Consider the following 22,113-nt stretch of genomic DNA (forward strand, 5'->3'; position numbering starts at 1 on the left):
AAATAAAAAATGTGGGGTTTTATTGTTTGTTTATTTTGTTTTGTTTTCTGAGAGCTAGGCAGACTTTCCTTTTTTGTTGTTGTTGTTGTTGTTGTTTTCAGGCAAACTTCAAGCATATCATACAAATGCCAAAATTTGAAACTGTCAGTAGCTGTCCGTATGGCTCAACTATGCAAAAACGGGAACAGAACTGATCAGGATATGGTCTCCCCACAGATGCAATCCTTTTAAACCATACTCCTTTACTGCATGACATATGTTGTACAAACATTTTCATTTTGAAATTACATCCTAGGTTTACTGTTTGTAATCTTCCCACCTTTCCACAAACACTTGAGCTGCAGTTTAGTCTCACGTATGTTAAAAGGCTACATCCTGCTATTTTGTGGGAGTCTGTCACTGATTCCTTGCTCTGATGATGGCTCAGCACTTTCAGCCTGTCTCTTCTTATTCTGAGTGCCGTCTGTGCTTTGCATACTGTTTAACCTCTAGCTATATTGATCTGTCCATAGAAGGACAGAAAGAGAGAATTGGTTGCTCTGAGACTACAGTGGAAAACATTTTCCCTTCTTGGGGTCAATCTGGCTTTTCAAAAATATACCATTGCAGTGCCCCATAGTGCCGGGGAGAGAGAAGTAACGCGGACACTTTATCGGTTTTCTGGGTTTCTGTGCTGTAAAATATTCCAGCTTGAGCACACCGATGCCCAGACTTGCCTGAAATCTGACTCCTTTCTGTCCATCCCCAGATAAGGACCTTGTTCCCCTTACATCATGAAAGTTGTGTGCTGGGCACTGCCAAGGACCATGATCTAGTACTTCTGCCTCTAAGAGTAACTCTGCCTGCAAGGACCACATGTATTATGGCTCTTGCTGCTTGCACATCTATCTGCAAATACACTCATAGATCAGAGGAGTCATTTTCTTAATGCAATTTGGGAGTATATGGACAAAACATACAAGGCATCAGATAGAATTAATACTTAATTGGGAGCTTAGATTTCTTGCTTTTTGTGTTAATCTTTATCTCTAGCTTAGCCCTCATAATTACTTAGACTTTTTCCACTCCAAACTGGTTCTGTAAGCTCCAGGATTTCTCCCCCTCCCTCAAGTATTTTTTGAAAAGTTGTTAGCACTTTATGTAATCTGCTGGAGAAGGGTTTGGCTTGGTTTGGTTTGTCACTCTGGCGGAATTTTTTTGGCAAAGCATAACAATGAACATGAGTAGTATGGAAACTCAAAGGACAGTATGACAACAATTTGGATAGTGAAGCAGCATGCCTTTTTGTAGCAAAGGCAATGGCTTAGAGTTTCATCACTGGGGCACAAGATCTTCCACATTTTATTTTGTCTGTATCTTCTTAGCCTTAGCTGCTTCTTGTTGTCAGTCCAGGCATGAAGCTGCAACTCATATTGACTTTTACTCGGAATTTAGTCTGTAGAAGGATGGCTCTATGTGGTAGTGGATTGGTTAGTAGCACTTGCCTTTCAAGCCTGATTATTTCTAGGGCTTCGATGGCTATTAGATGACTATCATTAGACTTCGATGGCTAATTTTAAATCCCCAGCTCTGAAAAGACTGGCCATGTAGTCTATTAAAATTATAATGTTTTTCATAAGGATTTTAAACCATTATGCTAGCTGCTCAGCTAACGTAAATCAAGGTAACTCCATTGATTTTAATGGAGCTACTTCAACTTAGACTAGCCAGGCATCTGGCCAATATGTCCTGCTGTGATAAGGACAGAAAATAGCATAACTTAAATCTGTACTAGCTGTGACAAATGACTGGAAACACTGTGGTAATGATGGCTGGGGGAGAAAAAACTGACAGACATTAACGTATTCTTGTTCCTACACTGGTGATCCTGCTCTCTTTTCCAGATAGCATATCCTTCCCGTCTGAAAATGTCTAACTCGACAATTGTAGGGAGGAGCCGCTAGGTGGCAGTATTGCCCAGACATCAGGAAAAGATTCCTCACTAAAATTAAAAACATGAAAGCCACAACGCAGCAAAACCCTTTTTGATAGAAAATAAAGCTTCTTTGTCTTTTCAACTAAATATGACTTCATTATGGCTTAGAGATGATTACTTTTCTAAAACCAAAGTTACTAAATTGATGTACATTGACACAAACCCATGTGAAAACAATCTGATTGCAGAAATTTCCATCAGAAATCAGAAAGGTACAAATGCTGTTATGATGCTTTCAAGATGTTACAAGTTACACCTAGGATCAGAAGGCAGAGTCAAAGTTGGCATTTTCAACATATGTGCTGCTCAAATATATCTTGTGGATAGCAGTTCACTCAAGATAACTATTTAATAGGAAAACCAGATCAGGTTTGAATTCACGTTGCAAGCCATACCTAAGTTTGGTTTGACCCACCAGTATATATCAGAGTTTTCATTTGGGCTCCTTTCTATCATTGTCATAGTTCTCTGAAATCTTTCTGTGCTAAAAGCAGTGCAAACCTTCTGTTTAATGACCTAGACCAGCTGGAGATGGCTGATTGCCTGTGCATGGGAGTTGTGAATGCCAGTCTCTGGCTAACCTGCACAGAGCTAATTTGCAAGAGGTGAACCGTAGTCAGTTAGTTTCAGACATCTACAGTGTAACTGTTTACATCCATGTCAGTCATCCTGATTTTTTTAATGCAGAGAAACAGTTGTTTCCTGGACATGATTCATCTGGCCTATTTCAGAAACCACCTTAGCTTGAGGTTTATTAAAATTGTCCATTCCTCTTCAGTGACTGCAAAACCAGGTTAGATGATTAGCTCAGGAGCTGAAGTTTACACTGAAGACATCTTAAGTTATGTCAAATTCTACCAAAGTGATTTTTAGTCAGATCTTATATTTAGCTTTTGTTCTTTCCACAGCCATTAGACTTCGAAACAAAAAAAGCATACACCTTCAAAGTCGAGGCCTCCAATCTCCATCTTGACCATCGATTTCACTCAGTGGGTCCATTCAAAGACACCGCTACTGTGAAAATAAATGTGTTGGACATGGATGAACCTCCAGTTTTCAGCAAGCCTATGTACACGATGGAGGTTTATGAGGATACTCCTGTGGGGACCATTATCGGTGCAGTGACAGCACAAGACCTCGATGCTGGCAGCAGTTCGGTTAGGTAAGAAAGCTTTTTCTCCTTCAATAACTTTCAGGCAACCCAAACTGCTGCTGACACAGACTAGGTGGCAAAGAGCTTAGTAAGAAGATGCAAATTGTTCCAAGTCTGTTGCTGTAAGAGGTAACTGCTGCTGAAAAATACTGAAAAGAAATGCTAGTTTAGGGGGTTTATCTGGAAAAAATGCATTATATGCTGGCAGCTTGTCATCATACAGAAGATCATACACATTACCGTGCAGTGACATGGCTTCAGAGATTGTGTCCTGTGACTAAGGAAGTAAAAGATTGTTTTGTCTGATGTCTGGGACTTCCAAAAAAGCAGCTCTGACATACAGTAGTGAAAAAGGAGGTTGTCTGTACTACGTCTATGTTGCCTCGACAAGTGACAGTGAGTGCTTCCCCTTTCACAAGAACCACTCAGTCTTCACTTCTGGCAAAGAACAAATGCTTTAATAAATAAGTGCTATATCCTTCCTGGCTAAGGTGCTGAGGAGGTGACTACTGATGAACATGGCTGTGTTCAGCAGATTTCAGCACAAGTAAACTCCTGCCAGCAAAACCCCCCATTTACTGATATAGCTTATTTTCTGAAATAAAAGTTAGAGGGGAGCTGTTATGCATATGTAATGTATTGACTTTGCTGACATATTTCCAGCCACATTAGAAATCGTAAAGTGAACCAGAGTTATGTACCAATAAAGAAGCTCCTGTGCAAATATGGTGTAAGATGTAGGGAGTCATTACACATATTTCCAGTACCAATCCATGCTGAATTTACCTGACTTCAGGAAATATTTTTAGTCCCAGACTGTAACGAGCAATATTACAGACATAATGGAAGTAATCAATCTTTAAATGTTAATGTTTATCAAACGGGACTATGATAAAACGATGAAATGTCACTCATGGCTACCAAGTGCATGTACATTCATACATATAACCATTCAAAGTATGTATTCCAAATAAATTGATTACGAACATAATTTTGACTTTTTAACATAATCCATGTTTATTAACTATGCATATGTTGACTCAGTATTTACATTCTCAAAATGTACAGTAAGTATGTTAGATGACATGTTGTATTCACATGCAAGAATTTAACACATGAGAGTGGGTGTCTATCTCCTAGTTAATTGTTGCCTAAATCTTACTAATGTTGTTTGCTTCACTTTTTAAAAAAAATACATCCTTCATTATTTTCTAATACAGAAGAGTATTTGGTCATGGAGCTGTGACACACTCCTGCCTTGACAAAGGATTAAAACATTCACCAACAAAGACTTCAGTGGGAGCCTTTTTCCCTGGTGTTAAACTATGAAAATAGTCTCCCTGAAGACATTATTCTGATGAAAACTATATTGTCTTTTGCAATCAAATAGCAAGCCTTTTAATCATATTGTATTTTTTTCATATGACAGCAGAATCATTTAAATATATAACCACTCCTCAGTGGAAGTTTTTTATCTTACAAGTCCTGCTAGGAGCATCAAGCACTTTAGCTACTGAGTCTACATCTGCAACTACAAGGTGGTTTCTCCATACACAGATCTCATTAATACTAAATCCTAAGCCATTTGGAGGTGTCCATGACTAATTTTTTTAACCATGAAATCATTCAAATTCTCATCTACAGTTAAAAGACCGGGAATATTATAAAATACTCATGCATTTCAGGCTCACTGCTCTACTTGCTGACCATGAGCACTGACAAACTACAGAAGTGCTCCCAGGGTTACTTTTTAAGAATTGATTCTGCTGGTTCATGAGTGAAAAACATGAACTGTGTTAGATATTAGAGACTTCTTAGAGGTACCCATTCTTACCCAGAAGTAAGCCATACATTGAATTCAATGGACTTTGAAGGTGCTTTGCTTTAAGGGCACGGATTTGCTCCAGTAAGCCAGCTGACATGCTGCTAAGATTAATCTGCAAACCTCTCAATGCAGCTCTCTTGTCCAGCTTTGTAAGATCACTTATTTCTATAAATTTTCATAGTTCACTCATGAAATCTCTTCCTTAGCTCTCATTTATCTGAGGATAGATTTTATTCTCCATACTCAGCTTGATCTCCTGCTGTTTGAATTCACTGATAATCCTTTTGCTAATTTAACACATTAAATCATGCCCTGGAAGAACCTACCCGTATTTAAATGCTGACCGAAAAAAAAAAAAAAGTAGTTATATGCAATTATTAGTTACTGATGTATTAGTGATCAATATTCCATGAGCTTTATATCCTCTAACTGGAGTCAGTGACCAGAAGTTAGAAAAGCATAAATTTCTTCAAAAGCCTTGCATGTGATTACAACTGTTAAATGTATCTTGAGCAATTATGCTTTCAGCTGTTTAAAATGTAGATTGCCTCATAGATGTAAAGAATGGCTCTATCATTTTTATCATGTTTTAAAGTAGGAGTCTGAACATCTTCTAAGTAAATATGCCCTCTCAGCAGACATGAAAAATCAAGTAATGTTCTCTGAGGCAACAGCACATACCATTTTCTGTGTGGAACAATTTCTCTACTAATTAATTCATTTTCTCTGAAATGTTTTCCTACAGCAGTTTTGACATTAAAATGCCCATTAAAATAAAAACAACAAAACCAACAACCTGCCAGACAATAGAGACTGGGAGAAAAGACCAATCTGCACTGTATGCAATAGAAGGCAAAATTCTGGGCAACAAAGCAGGCTAGAACAGCTCACGTGAAAGCACTAGTCACAGCAACTTAATCCATGTCACCAGACAAAAACTTTAGCTCTATTATGCTAAACATAGAATTAGTTTGGACATATGGTTTAGACATATGAGGAAGGGGGAGATAACAGCTAAGAGTGAAGGCTGGGTTCAGCTGTTAGTAAAAGGAAAGTATTTAGCTGGAAGCCATTAAAAACATTGAGGTTTATATTCTTTTTCTCTTTCCTCCTGTAAGTGGAATCCAGTTATAAGGAGAGGTCAGGAATTTTAAAAAGTTTGTTTCGTGGAATGGTTTTTGTTAGAGATGTTGAAATGAAAGGGCACAGAGTGCACATTCATTAAAAAACAGGAAATTAAACACGGAGAAAAGGGGCTGCAGGTATTCAACACCTGCAAGGGTGACTGGCTTTGAAGCTGTTTTGGAACATTACCTCACTGCACGTGATTTTCAAATGGTGTTAAATTTGGAGTTTATGTATCTCAGGAGAGCTATTTTGTCCATTCCTATTTTTTCCATAGTGCTGCAAGAAATGCTCTGCACAAATGTTAAGATGAAGTCCCATGCACTTTGTAGCCATCATCAATCCCAATGTACTTCTGAAAGTACATGAACGATCTCATGTTCCTCTCAGACTCCTCTTGTTTATGATGGTTGCAAGCTGTCTAGAAGTAAAATAAAATAAATAAATAAATAAATAAAACAAAAATGGTGCTGAAGTACTCATGGCAACGTACGTTATTTATAAATATACAAATGTTTTAAAATTCATTACTTCTGGTGCAAGGGATTTTAAGGCTTTCTAAAAATCACTTCTACATGCACCTATACTTTACTAATGTTAGAAATAGCTATCTAAATAACAAGTACAAATGGATGGCAAAAATGGAGTTATATGCAGTGTTGTCTAGAATAGTGAACTTTATCTAACATTGTGTGTGAAGTTCAGCAACTTCACACCAACACCTTTGAAGTTGTCAGGTTTCCTAGGAGCTGATCTTCTGCCATAAAGCATGAAAGGATTTTTGCCCCTTATGTGAGCCCCAGATATGACTCCAATTACAATGAGTTTCACATTCCGTGCCACAACACTGCCCTTCAGATCTCTGCTTGACTCAGGAGCTTTGCTTTATAAATAACAAGAACCACTGAAAGCAGAAAAGCTGTGGGGACTGTGCATTATCCTGTCCAAGTCTAGAGTCATGAAGCTGTGATATTAAAAAATAAATAAATTGTGTACTAGCCACAGGTCAGTCTTGCCCTCAGTATCATGGGGACAACACTATATTCCCAGCATGAGCTTCCAAAGGAAAAACCTTATTTATTTTCTGAACTAGGTCACTGTGGTCCAGAAATTTTTATGGTTAGAGTCTGATTTCCCAGTGCAATACTTTGTGAAGTAAAGACTAAGAAAATACATTAACAGGTTTCTTCCTGAATCTTAAACTCTTATCATAATGTACAAACACAAGCAAGATGAACTAGTTACATATGTCACAGGATACTTGACCTTCTAATCCCATAATTATTCTGACTCTGTGTGTGTGTGTGTGTGTGTACACTTTTTTACTCTGCTGTTTCTTCAAAAAGAAAAATCCCATCCCATGACATCAAAATGTCTCTTATAGTTACATACATACATAGATAGAAAGATTGGAAAGTCTAGTTCCAGCACCCCCAGCCTCTTCATTTAATAACAGATTAAGAGAGAACTATTTCTGTCTGTATGGTATGAAGTATGGTATGCTATAAAGGGACTTTGTCAGTTGGTATTGCACACAAACGATGACGGGACTTGGGAATTTTGGTTCATTTTTAGTGTCTCTGTTGAGTTCTGCACTTTCTGTGCTCTGTCCCCTCCCCATGTGTTTCTGTCACCACTCTAGCTCTACTCCATCCTTTTCCTTTGTTTGAAGTCCCAGGCTCCTCAACTACTTTTAAGAGCTCTCTATTCCAAGTTTTAATTTATCCAGTCTAACCAATTCAAATTCCTGCAGCAATGCTTCTCAGCTCCTGCTCCAGATCCCTCACTATCATTTTCAATCCTCCTACTGTTTTCCTGTATCTCCTGTGCTCTGCCAGTCTTATACCAGTCTCCTATTTCACAGTCCATCTTTATCTCTCCCACAGTTAGTTTCTGCCTTTTTCCTCCTGTACCAAATCCTATTAGCTTCATTAGCATCCCACTCTACTCTCTTCGTTTCCTGTGCCAATGACAGACATCCTTTTTGATCTCAGTGGCTTGATGTATTCTTTCTCTTTGTTCCTGTTACTTTGATCTTGTTTCTACATCTCTAGAGACAGGGTTTCTGTCCCAACATTTTCCCTGAATCTCAAGGGAAGGCTGACATATTTGCTCTTTCCTCACCAGCCTCCCTAATTCCCAGTGTCATTTGGCTCAGGGAGCACTCAGGGTACTAAACACGTTGTCGCTTACTTGACCCCGTGTGATGTTACAGCATGTTCACTGGGAACAGCCAGAGATTTTTGCTGAAAAACACTATCTTGTCATTTTAGAGCACATACAGACTAATTCTGCAGTCTGTGTGGGTTTTCACAAAACTGGTGGGAACACAGAGCAAAGGTGAATGTTTTCTGTCATAAGTCATAAAATTTGTGCTAGAGGGAAGTTGGACGTTTCCAAACAGAATATTGCTAGGATTCTTTTGACATGAATATTTTTTCCTAGATCTACTTCTGGAAGTAGTTGCAGCTTGAAATTTTATTTCCGAGGTCCAGCAAGTCAAAAGCAACTCAAAACAAGGTTTAAAACTGAGAAAGGCCAGTAACCTTTACTTATAGTTAGTAATTTCCTAATTTACTGATGCCTGCAAAGAACAGTAAGTGATCTTCAGTTGCAATTATATTAAGTTACTGAATGTCAGTCAGGAGTTTGGAACTAAAAGTATGTGTAGCTCCAAGAAGTTTAAGCACTACTGCTTTCAGTGATTAACCTGTTTGAGAAGGAATTGAATGCCGAAAATAAAGTGCATTCATCTTCAAGGCAGAAAAAAAAGAACTTGGCAGGAAAATTTTTTAAATAAATTGAGAATAGCTAATAAGCCAGAGGGAGAGAAAAGGAGCAATATGACCATAATAACTCTGATTTTCTTCACAGCACTTGTACCACCTGGTGATGTGATTTTACAAAGCCAGTTCACATCCCAGAGGCACACACTGTCATTTTACTTCAGCTCAAATAACAGTCTTCATAATTTTGATCCACAGCTCTTACTCCAAATTTCCCCAGCAATGGATTTATCAAGCATTCTAAAAAGCAACTGTGAGATTAAAACAGAGGTTTAATGGTTGCAGCCATGTCACCTCAAGCTATGAACCTCTCATGGCTTGACACTGAGAAAATTATGAAGAGTCAGGCCTCACACCACGACCTAAAAAAACTTAAATGCTCCAGGGAAGAGCGTTGGCTGGTTACCCTGAACAGTTTTACACAAAGTCAAACCTTAAACCTTATTCCTAATACAAAATGAAGATTGCCAGCATTTTTAATTACTGATCTGACACCTTTTTCCAAAACAATAGCTATTTTAACTACTGAAATGTAGGCAGGTTCCAAGACCTTTCAATCTGAATTTCTCCTTTAGCTCTGTTTGTAAATATTAGCTCTATTTTCCTGTCCTATAATGCTCAAGATTATTGCTATGATTAAATACGTATTGCATTTGAGCATGAGTTTCTTATGTATTTGGTCATTTATTTCCTTTCAGGCTCATTAAGTTTAAACCACAGTTTTCTTTCTGAGATGCTCATTTTGGGATCTATGTGTGTGGAAAGTTCAGTCACATCCTGACTGTAGATGCAGAAAGATCTCAGATGCTTCCATCTTTTCTAAGCTGGAAAAGACAGTGTGGCAAATAATGGCATAGGATCATCTCAGATAGCTGGATGTGAAAAGAGCAAATATAATTTAAATACAATACGGAAGTTCAATATGGCCAAACAGAAAAGAACTGCTGTCAGCATTTATGTAAATACTAAATCTTCAGATTTATCATAATGGATCAATTTAGGCAGTAAAACTCAAAAACATATGCTGTGGAGGAAACACAGTGCAAAAAATCCAGCTCACGCAGGAGGAGAGCAGAACTAATTCTAGATCCAATTGATGGGACCTGATGTGGCTCATGTAAAGGCCATCAGTCCACAGGGGAGTACGGAGGTGCTTGCCTTACCCAGCACCATCTGCCTGGGACCCTCATGAAATTCATAAAACCTTTGAAAAAGTGACACCATAATGATACTGTTCTCTCTGGATTGTGGGTTCCTTTACATGTGCAGAGGACTGAGCAGGAGAAAGAATAAAGGAAGGTGTGGCGGAATAATCCTGAGTAATCCCTTACTTTATTAGTGCTTCACCAAACCAGGCTCGAAGCAACAAGGCAGCCTCCATCCAGTTCCTGACTGCACTGCGTGCTGTCTCTTGCAGATCAGCTGACAGCCCCGGTCAGTCCCAGCTATCCTCCACTGTGTGCTGCAGTTTCCTCTGGAGTCAGCATGACTCTGTTTTGTGCTTTTCCTTCGACTGTCTCAGCATCAGCATTTCGCTTCTGCTTTATATATATAAATGTATATATATAACGGAAAGATTTATTCAGATTTTGATATCCAAAAGATATAGAGCAGAGCTAATATTTACATGATGCAAAAGCAAAGCAATCAAAGATCATTCCTGTTGAATTTATGCCGCTAGGCTTGCATTTCTCTACAGTGGCAGTGCCACTTCTTGCCTTTGTACTTTACCAAAAGACAAATGTTTCAGGTGAGGCAAGGGACCCAGGCAACATAACACAGCTTTGCTTCTCAGTCTTACCCCCTGGTGTTTGGGTCGCATGCACCCAAGTGCAAAATGAAGCATTAACTTCTGAACATCTGAGGGACTAATCCACATCCCTCTGCCCCTTCTCAGCTTTTTTAGGGTTTGGGGGCAGGGGGGTTCTTTTAGCCTCGTTTGCTCCCCATCTTTCTATATTCCCTCTGCCCATCGATAGAGGTTCAGAGATGCATCCAGATGCCCACCCCAGCATGCCCTTTCCCCACCAAACACAGCACCAGGTGTGAGAAGCCCCTTCCAGCCCTTGGGTGGTAGAGCAGCAGAGCACAGACCAGGGGCAGCACCACAGGGAACAAACGTGCACCTCTCAAAATCAGGGTGAAATGGTGCTCGGAACCTATAATTTGTGGTGCCAGTAGAGAAAGTGCTGTCCTGCTTTCCCACCTCAGCAGTATTAACCATTCAGCCTGGAGTAAAGAGGTTAAACCCAACATGCCTCCTGCTGCTCCATGTTCCTGCCATGTCCCTCCTCCTCCAAACAGCTGAGGCTTAAGTAAATTGCAGGACAAAGCTCCCCCTCCGCTGGGCTGTCCTGCAGTTCTGCCTGCTCAATGAGGCAGCAAAAATGATGTTAAAACTGAATAAAAACAATGCATTTTCTGAACTGACAATGGCTTTTGATAAGATACTCAGCTCATAATGAGAAATGCAAAGCAGAAGATGGAGCTGACTGCAGGGTTTGATAAGCATATGAACAAAATCTTTAAATAGAGAAGGGGCAGGAAGCACTGGAATTTGTCAACAGGCAGAACTGACAGTTTGGAAGGGCTGATAATTCAGCTGCAGCACATTTTATTTCCTGTATTGTCTAGCGTGTTTTACGAAAATCCTTATGCAAGATTTATAAGACTCATGAAAAGTTTAAGAGCTTCTCTTGCTAGATTCTGGCCCGTTGTTAGAGTACGTGTGTATGCAGCCACTGCTTCCCTGTCAATTAATTCTGCACAATGGTCCGTTTTCTCCAAAGGAGCAAAATATAATTTGTTTGCACAGATATTACTCATTCCATACAAGGTAAACTTGTGACTGCTAAAATCACTAATCCCTCATCCTGATTTAAAAACACAGAGATATATGCACCTACATATGAAGGACTGTGAACCCAACCATGCAGTATGCAGAAGACCCAAACCATGTTATTTTTCATCTAGAAGATCTCCTGCAATGTAAAAGACATAAGGATGATGGGCATGGGACGATCTGAGAAGAAGGGTTTGCTCCTTCTCCCAGGCTGTACAAGTTCCTGATGGTCTGATGTGGGGTATCTGCATGGCTGTGGTTCTTTCTTCTGGGATCTGGCTGGTACCTGGGAGATTGCCCAAAGGGTAAGACCTGATAGTACAGCAGTCAGCGCTTCCTTTGGATTAACCTCTAATGCCTTAGCAGCATTCTGAAGAATTCTAATGCCTGAAGCAGTGTTCAGCAAAGGTAGACAGAGCTTCTGCTCCCATTAATGGAGATGGCTTAATAAATTATTTAAACAAATAAACAAAAAAAGGCAACCTTGCATAACAGCATCTACCACTTTGGAACATTATCACATCCTCTACATTTTTTGGTTAATGACAGGAAAAATTTACAGCAAGATTTCAGATGTTATTTTGCTGTTATTAACATTAGGCTTTTCTAATAACGCTTACAGACTATGAATATATCAGATTATGTTTTGCTTTGTTTTGTTTTGTTTTTTGTCACAGTAAATAAGTTTGACTGGATTTACTTCCTCTAAACAAAATAACAAAATTAAAACCAGACTATTAAGACTGCAGTTTCTGCACCAAAGGTCCTATATCTTTTCATTATATTAAGCTATTTATTTTTTTTTAAATCTTGTTAAAATTAACAGAGTTTAAGCTAATAACAAGTATTTTTATTTTATTAAATATATACAATCTTTATGTATATAGTACTTTGTACGCATAAAGCACCACAGTTGATGGGTTGTACCTTGTAAAGGACACTTGAAAATATATCAGAACAACCTTGTGGTTGTATTAACACAGGACAACATGAATGATATGCAAAGACTGTTGTCCACTACTGTTAGGCAAGTAGTGGCATTACATCTTATTTTATATTATCATGTTGCAGAGAAGAGAAAAAGAGGATATTTACCATTACGGCACTTGTAAAACTTTGTGAGACAGCATTTTTAAGTTAATAGAAAACCACAAGGCTCAGAATCAAGGGTAAGCTTTAAATCAAATGACAGCATGAAAAAGAATATAAAGTAACTTAGTATTGATTGATTCAGTGCTGCTGCCCTGAGAAACAGCTGGGAAATCTAACTCTCCTATTCAGCCCTAAAAACAGATAACTCAGATGACTATCATTTAGCACAAGAGAATTAAATGTTTTGTTACATCTAAATATTTTTTAACTTTATGGCTTCTCTAAGTATGCATAGTCTAGAGAGGACTTGCTTTAAAAATGCTTGATTGTACCTTTAGCAAAATTATGGCAATCACTCCTCAGTCTTGACTGTAAAGACAGATGCTTCCAGTGATCAGCTGTCAGGAGCTGAAGAGATCAGCATTTACATTTGAGAAGAGCAGAGGTCAGCAGGGCAATAAAGAACTGACTTAGTGTTTCAAATGTGTATGTACATATGGTGATGTGATGTTTTTATATTTACACAATGATAACTCATTTTAGGAGTTGCAGCAAGGAAGTTTCAGTGACAGGACAGGAGTTTGGAGGACACAAACTTGTTTGTACACTTCAACATATTACATGCTCTAATATTTTAATTTCTTTCAGGCTTGACTTGAGCTCCGAATGTCTTGTTTCTTTCTCATTGTCGTAGTGATTTTCTGTTTCTATACTTTTTAATAGCTGCAATCTTAAAAATATTTTATGTTTATATTTTAAATATTTGGAACTGCGCCTTAGAGTGGATTTGTAACTGAGTATGTTTAGCGTGAAGATAGTTTTCCTTGTTACGTGTCACAGACTTCACTATTACAGGGACTAATGGGATTATACAGTCATACAGTCCACCTTTCTAGAAATTTCCCTTAATATACAGTCTCCATTACTTTACCCAGCTTAGCTTTGTGGTGCCAAGTAACAGAACTCGTACCATATCTTTTTCGTATAGCATAATATACATCACCGCCAGAAAGATTTTGCTGCATAACATACATTTTTCCTTTCTTAATTTCACCCTTCCACTCCTCTGTGCCGAACAGAATAATACCTTTCATTTCTTGGTGTTTAAGCCCTTCAGCTATCTGTAGACCATTATCATTTCTTCCTTTTGTCATCTCTTATCCAAGCTAAACATATTTTAGTTCTTTTAATCTTTCCTTATAATTCAGGTTGCCTAGACCCAAGACAGTTTTTCTTCATCTTCTATAAGCTCCCTCTGATTTGTTGTTATCTATCTGGTGATGTGATGCCCAAAATCTGTTGTAGAGCTGCCATTTCCCTGACAGCTAGTTATATGCAGAGATCTATTAATTTCCAGCCACAGTACATGAATCTGCTATGGATGAAAATTCCTTTGGACTTTCTGGTAATCAAATCACACCTCAAGTCTCATTTGCATTCTTCTGGTTCCTCACTCCTTTTTGCCTTTTTTTTACATGTTCCTTTCATCTATTTAATTGAAATTAAAATAATAATAATAAAAAATCCTAACTGCTCTCAATTCTTACTGGCTTCTGTTTATGTTTCTAATGTTTTTAGGTTCCCATATATTATTTCCAATATGATGGGTGTTATTTAAGTGTCCCAAGTTGGCATGAAATCTGAATTCATTTACCCACAGTTAAATATTTTAAGAAAAATTACAGGTAGCTCTGTTTAAACAATCTAAGGTCACATGCACAAATAGAGATCTATCACATTACAGCCGATTGTCATCCCTTAACTTTCTTTGCAACATGACTCTCCCAAAAATCAGTGTTCTAACTCTTTAGGTACCAGAGTAAGGAATGTGCTTTACACCAGCAAAATGTGAGATGAACTCTGTTACAAGTTAAGATATTGTTATAAAGCCTCTCTATCACCTAGGTTATTTGTCTGTCACAAAATAAATCAGGAATTTTCCAGGAAATACCCATTACACATGAAGTTACATTATTAGTTACATCCGAGGATCTAGGCCTATGTTGTACATGACAAAATGTAGCCTTCAGTTACTGGAGAGAAATTACCAGGACGGTTATCCTTCTCTCCTTTGAAAATCAGCATTAACTTTGTCTTTTTGTTGTCATTGTTTATTCCCATGATCTTCCTCCACTAAACAAAAAAGGCCTGTGTTTCTGTAAATTCTTTCATTCCTTTATTCCTTAAGATTCATAGTCTAGAGTAGCTTATTTGTTTATATTAACATTTAATACATATTGCTGATTTGCTCCACAGCAACAGAACTTTCAGCAGCAATTCTCTCGAAGTGGTCAAAACAAAAACCTCTCAAGTTGGCAATACTACACAAACCAGTTTAAGGCTAACGAAAAAGTCTGGAATGAGAAAGTCATCTTTCCCTTACTCGGATGTTTTCCCTAAATCAAGACCTGCTGCCTCAGGTGCCTGCAGGGAGCCACAGGAAATCTCAGAGCTGCCTTAGCCCATCTGAGATCTGCAAACACCTCTTCTTTCTTCCACTGGCTATAAGGGTTTTCCAGCGTGGCTGGGCAATGATGCAGTGGCTGGAGGAGAAACAGAAAGGACTGGTGACCCAAGAGAAGAGAAACCTCATTGAAATTATTATTAAAAAGAGCCCAACCAGTCAGAAAGTGAAAGAAAAGATCTTTGTTCCTTCCAATATGATTCAGTTACAAGGAAAGGCATTAAGTGTATACTTGAAGTTGGAAAAAAATACAGTTTGGAAAAAGCATAATTGAAAACATAGTTTCTCTTAGAAGTGATACTTCACATCAGGAATTTTCTAACATCTAAAATGCTTCATTCCAATGCTTGGGTTTGGCATGCTGTAGCTGTAGTAATAAGATGCTTTTGAAACTGGGGTTAGCATCCAAACCATTTGGAGTATACACAGAAAATTCATGGTTTGGGTTTTCTTAGATCCACTATCTTGGGTACTCTTAAGCAACAGTTTCACAACAGAAATGGAAATACAGACAAGACAATTCATACTGATGAACAGCATGGATGACATAGGACAACCAAGAGACAAATATAAAAGTTATTGGAATGTCTCCCTCCTTTTTTTTTTTTTCTTTTTTCTTTTCTTCTTTTAGAAGGCTGGTTGAAATTACTGTTCCTTATTTGTTGAACAGTAAACTAAAAGGAAAAGCCAGTAATTAAATGTTAAATGTGTCATTGTTCACTGAGTTGGATGATTCCTTTCCTTTTTCATGCCAGTTCCAGTTGAATACTCTTTCAGATGTTTTCATCTCAAGGGTCATGATCCATGCTTCCCTTCCCTGCTTACTATATAATCAGTGACAAAGGGTGTAGACTGCATCTTTGCAAGTGCTCTTCTCACACTCACTATTCTGGTGAGACTGGACCCCACAGTTCCCAAGGCCATCTCTGCTGAGCAGGGAAGTCTTCCCTTCTTCATTTTTAGGACCAGAGAACATGCCCCAGGTCTTGGTTCCCACAGATCCCTTAGCATACTGCCACCTCCCATCCCTCCTGGGTGTGACCTGTTGTCACACATTTCTGTAGCAGCAGCAGGACAGCTGTCCAGATCTTTTATTCATGGTATAACAGCCTGAAGCAGCTGAGGTTGTCTGCTTGGTGGCTAAGAGTTCCTATTACCCTCGCAGGGGTGAACTGCTGTCACTCGTGTTCAACAGCCCTCCATCAAGCACTCTGTTGTCTGCTGTGCTGCAGCTAGCATAGACACAGCCTTCCCCATTGTCCTCTCCCCTTTAAAAGGAGGTAAGCCCTCTTTTTTGGAGAGTGTTCCTTTAGACCTCATGAAGCACGCACCACCTCACCATTTAACCAGGATGAATGCAAGTTGTTATTGGAGCTCCTCAGAGGGCAGTGTGTGTCTTTGTGAATACTCTGGGTGAGAGTCCTCCAGACTTGTTTTTTATATTTTTATATTGTTTTATAAAGCAGATATTTCTATTCTGTCTCCTCTCTCCTATTTGATGTACAAATATAGCTATTGTTGGGAAGGCTGAAACAATGTTAGCAAAGACATGTCCTTCCACACTTAATCACGATTCAATAATATAATCTCAAACACAGTCTTCTGTTGAGAAGTATATTCTGGGGGTTATGTAGTTCAAAGTTTCTGCTCTTACAACAAATATGAACTATCTTTCAATGTCTCATACTCAGATCTGCCAGGCAGGCCAATTCAGGTGCTTCTGAAAAGATACTACTGCTGTGTCCTATGTCAACAAGTGAGGCTGTACCATATCGCCCTAACTTTTCAAGGAGGGTGCTGCCTCTCGGGATTAGTGCAGTGACCATGACCTGTCTCACAAGGACTCCGAGCAGTCAAACAAACCAGCGTCAGTTCCTTCAAACTGCTAGACCATGACTAGAAGATCTAGACAGCTGTCCTAATAGCAATGTTTCAACAGTGGTACTCTTTGTCTCAGTCTAACAAGAAATGTCAGACTTTATGTCCTAATGTCCCAGATACTTGGGTCTGTCTCTGGAAAGTTACAGATTTTTCTGACTGGAGACTCTTTCCTCCTTTCTTTTTTTTTTTTTTTTCTTGATTTTGTTTTGTTTTTGTTCTTGTTTTTGTTTTCTTCCTCAAGAAGACAGAGTTTGGGCCTCCGAAAGAGACAAAGTGTTGCTGTGCTCCTTACAGAAAAATCTCACAGAGTGTCAGACTGTATGAAAGAATGCTTTTGGGCTGTAAAAGGAAACTACATTTCTTTTAAGGCCTTCCCTCAGACTGACCTCCCTTTGGGATCCCCAAATTCCCATTTGAAAAGCAGCCTGTCAAGCTCCATTCACACTCTTGCTACGCCTTACAGATTTACTAAAGTATTTGGGAGCAATTCTATGTCCAGAAGAGCTGTTTATGAGAGGATCTTCTCTGAATTTTTTTCATGGGTACTGCACATGGACAATAAATAAAAGAAGGAAGAAGGGATGCTTTTTTGCAGTTTTTCTTCAAAGAATATGTATTTTAGGCAATACATCTCCAATACTTCCTCCTATCTCCTTCCTTCCCTCCCTAGTCTGATTTTATATATATCTTCTTAGGATTAGAGAGTCTGAAATGTCTGGCTGTTCCACCCCTATTTTTACAATATGTGCCTTCTTTACCATAAAAAGAAAGAAGGTAGGTATGTCTTTAAACATATTGCCAAAGTGGAGGAAAAAAAAATAATAACAATTCTGGCACAATAATATCCACAATGTGAATGCATATGAAGACAGTGAATTTTGAAGAAAAGACCAAAAGTCTTTCTATTACACTGTTCTATTCCCACTGATCCCACTTCAATTGAAGCCAAGAGGTACTCTACCATTAGAGTAGTGCTAGTCTTTCAATGCTTATTTTGGACTTTGATCCCGTTTAGAAGTAGGCGTGTTGGGAGGTTAGACTTATGCATGAAGTTAACCACCTGTGTGAATGTTTGCAGATAGGTTATGAGATTCTGAAACTACAAATCTTTGTGCCTGAACTCAACTTTAAAAACAATGGTGTTCAAACTGATTATGCTTTCTGTAGTTTTAAAGCCTTTTGATAAAAGCTGTTATCACCTACACTGCACTTTGAATTTGGTCCTGTACTTTCTTTACTGACTCATACTGTTGTGTGTGGGGTATTTAGATAAAGCTCATCTTCCATAGGGGGAAGATAAGCCAAGTTACTTTCTGATACTTTGATCCCACTTATTTGTGCATGGTTGCATATTTAATTTCAAAAGAAATTATAATCTATTAAACATGAAAAGCATGAAGTAGTGATTTTACTGTTCCTGAAAGAGCATCTCAGTCTAATGATGATTCTAATAAATGGCTTATTTATTTTTCATAATTTTTATGTCAACTAAATTTTGAACAACGAAATTGAAATTACAAACATGGGTAGGCAATATTATCATATTCAAGAAAATGTGCCGTCTCAGTTATGTAAAAGGATACATTTCTGAGGCTTTTCAGATAAAGCAATGAACTGGTAATGACGACTGTCAACTGAAGTAAACTATTTTATCTATGGATAGCATTTTATGATTTTGTTTAAACAAAATGTCTCCAAAGGAGCATGGTACCTTACCTGTGATTATTTTTTTTTTTTTTTTAACTATTTAAGTCTTCTTGAACTGTTAGCATTTATGAGGCCCAATCTAAGGGAATATGCCATATATACCTTTCTAACATTGCTTCCTTCTACAGCAGTGAACATAGTGTTTATCATTACATTCCCTATACTTTCTTTCCATAAATCATACTAATCAGAGAAGGAAATACTATATTTTACCCTTGTTCTCACTGGTCTACATGCAACAAGGTGTCATAGACATGGTCCTCTGGCCTTTATGATCTTCTAAATGTAGCTACTGTTGAGTGTCACTTTTTTCTTGTTGCCTACTGCTCATAAATGTGTTTGTCTCTTTCATCCTGCCTAGTTTTTATGAAACATCATCTAGGTATGAAGAGGCTAGCAATGAAAAGGAAATTAGTTGCTGGCAGCACTGCATCAGAAAAATTATTCTGTTATGACTATAAACAGTGGCATCAAATGTGAAAATAGACTTTCAAATTAATTAGCATTTAATGGAAATGGTTTTGGAATAATTATCAGATTGCTTTTAAGTGGCTACATTTACAAGCACATCTCTTCTTTCTATTAAGTCCTTGCTAGGGAAAAATTACAAATCTGTGCACATTTTGAGTTTTGAATCTGTTCTATGTTTGTACTTAGTTGACAAAGAGTCATAAGGAGAATAAGGAAGCAATAATACTGCCCTGTTCCTCACAGCCCCAGTGAAAGTGAGATCTCTTTCTTCTTCCAAAAGGCAAAGAGCCTTTTCAATGTACCTTTATATGTGGGGGGAATAAGCATAGTGTTCTCTACCTTCCATACTGCAATTCTTCCAGCATCCCTTAGGTAAGGGACCTCTGAGTAGACTGTACTAACAGCCTGCACACATCCACTAAGACACCTCTTTGCAAGCCCATCGAGGCTATTGCAGCGACAAATGGATGTAAAGAGATCAGATCTGACTCACTATTCATCACTAAGCACGCACTGTTTCACATCTTTTCTCTTTTTCCCTGTGAGCCTCTCTAGTATTTTCCAAAGTGACAGACATAAGTGATGAAGTCAACTTCTCAGGAGCCTGTTTTCAAATAATCTGAACATAAGAAGTACTAAATCTTTTATTATATCCCATTTTTCCCTTGAGCATTCTAACTCTGCAAAAAATAAATAAACAAATAATTGTTTATTGTCTTCTTCCTGCAAGAATGGTAATAGCTGGGAAGAGAAAAATAACAAAACTTCAGCCAGCTAGACTGCTGTTATGATAAATGTGTAATCATTGCACATTTGCATCTACTTTATTTAATATTTTTCACATACAGATACTTCGTTGATTGGAAGAATGATGTGGACAGCTACTTTACAATAGATGCTACTGAAGGAACCATTGCTACTAATGAATTACTGGACAGAGAAAGCACAGCACAGTACAATTTCTCTATAATTGCAAGTAAAGTTAGTAAGTATGACACGAATTGAATTAATATGCTAATGTGGCATTTTTTTCAGAATGTAGTGCTCAAACATAAATATGCTGTGAAGAGTGCATGTATTACTAAGAAATTATTTAGAAAGGCCCAATAAATATCATCTTCCCGGACTCACTGTAAGGCTGTGTGATGTTCAAGCAGGTCTGTACAGTGGGAGTTTTCTCGTAGTCCTCATTCAGGGACAGTTTCTTCAGCAGCTGAAAAAGGTTTTGTCAGCATGAAGAGTCCGAGACCAGAGGAGATTGTACGAGGACCTTCCTGTTCTCATTTCTGCTTTTATAATGTGAAATATGGTCAGTCAAGTAACAGGTCCCTCTATGTGCTTTCTGAGGATGTAAAAATATAAACACTCATTCAATTCTCAGACAAGTAGTACACTAAAATTAAGTCAAGATAGCATGCTAATAATTTAAGGCACTAAATGAATCAGACTGCTTGCTCTCTGCTTTTGATTTTTCTCTTTGTCCAAGACTCTTTCTGCTTAACCACTTGTTTTCTTTTCCTATACGATCTGTGGTAGTTTAGTTTGTTTTGTGTCTTCTCTCACAAAGCTTTTATTTTCGGATAAGAACTCCCTTCCTTTGTTGTATTGAGTAACTTCAGCTTTCTTCATTGCTATCCTTGTGTGTAGCATTCCTCCTTCATGATCCTGTCAAACTGAAAGAGTTGTAGGCTTATACCATCTTTTGATAAAGTTTTTTGATCATCCAGAAGCTGCGTAAAGGCCAAGAAAGTATCTCTTTGGACATCAACAGGCTGTAGAAGAAGACCCCTGATGTGTTTCTTATTCGTTCTGTATTGTTTGTGTGTCCAGAAATGCAAGTTTCTAAAGCAAAGAACATGTTTTCCTCAATGTATTGCTTGGCACTGAGACTTCAGTAATACATTCTACTAACTGAAAGAGGGAGATTTTGGAAGTAGAAAAGGCATATATTATTTAAAATAAAGAAATTCTCAGTTGTAATTATCTCCCAGAGAACTACAGGTTCATTCCCTGGTGTCTGAAAATATAACAAGGACACCGGTCAGATAAACACTTGAATTCTATTAGCTTGAAGTAGGAATACACTGACAGAGGAAACTAAACTATCATAAGTGATTGAGTACCTGGAGATACGTGTGCATGTGTATACTGACAGGAAGTCCAGCACAACTGCACTTCGTTTCCAGAGAAACTGAAAGGCAGGTAGATGCAGTAAGGAGGTCTTTTAATGGTCTGCATTTCAGTAGAGCTTAACTATTTATTGGTGGATAAGGAACACCTGAGAAGTGTAAAATTTTTCTGCAATAAGGCAGCAGCTTTAATAAGCTTAGTATGAATCTGTTTATTTTATTACCTAGAGTAATTAAAGTCAACTAAAACCTCTATGAGCACTTTCTCAACACATATACAGTAATAAAATGTTTATGTAAAGCTGAAGCAGGTAGCCTGTATTACGGAATTTCCAATTTTAACAATTACCTAGTTAAAACTCTACATGTGAGACATAGTTGTGACTCATTTCACCGTATGTCAATATGTATATACATCAACCATTATACATAGCAATAAAAAAATTGCTGTACCTGTTTCCAATACAAATGTTGGAAAATTATGGAAGATTTGAGGTATATAAACTTTCAAAACATTATATGCAGTTGTCTGACTAGAACTAGCACAGAAATAAACATGGGGGGTTGAGAAATGGCACACTGCACACAGCCAAGAAGGCGTAAGAAAAGAAGAGGGAACACCTGAATTAAAAGAAGAAAAAAATACATTATTATGGAAGGTTT

General features: G+C 38.0%; 1 protein-coding gene and 1 long non-coding RNA gene across 31 annotated transcripts in view; one reads left to right on the forward strand and one right to left on the reverse strand.

Moving 5' to 3' along the window:
- Positions 1-22,113, forward strand: part of CDH12 (cadherin 12) — a 568,098-nt gene that overhangs the window by 527,592 nt on the left and 18,393 nt on the right. For all 25 annotated transcript variants that reach the window (XM_083824856.1, XM_083824852.1, XM_083824862.1 and 22 more), the window contains 2 exons: positions 2,884-3,137; positions 20,170-20,306. In XM_083824856.1, the coding sequence (XP_083680982.1) occupies positions 2,884-3,137; positions 20,170-20,306 (391 nt within the window). The remainder of the gene's footprint in view (positions 1-2,883; positions 3,138-20,169; positions 20,307-22,113) is intronic.
- Positions 1-22,113, reverse strand: part of LOC310894594 — a 232,463-nt gene that overhangs the window by 27,627 nt on the left and 182,723 nt on the right. The window contains exon 7 of one of the 6 annotated variants that reach the window (XR_014580030.1): positions 20,314-20,663. The exons of the other annotated variants lie outside the window; for them this stretch is intronic. This is a non-coding gene — a long non-coding RNA (uncharacterized lncRNA). Of the gene's footprint in view, positions 1-20,313; positions 20,664-22,113 lie in introns of those variants that run through there. 6 annotated transcript variants of the gene reach the window in all.

Source organism: Anser anser (assembly GCF_964211835.1).
Source record: "Anser anser genome assembly, chromosome: 2".
In the NCBI taxonomy this organism is placed as follows: domain Eukaryota; kingdom Metazoa; phylum Chordata; class Aves; order Anseriformes; family Anatidae; genus Anser; species Anser anser.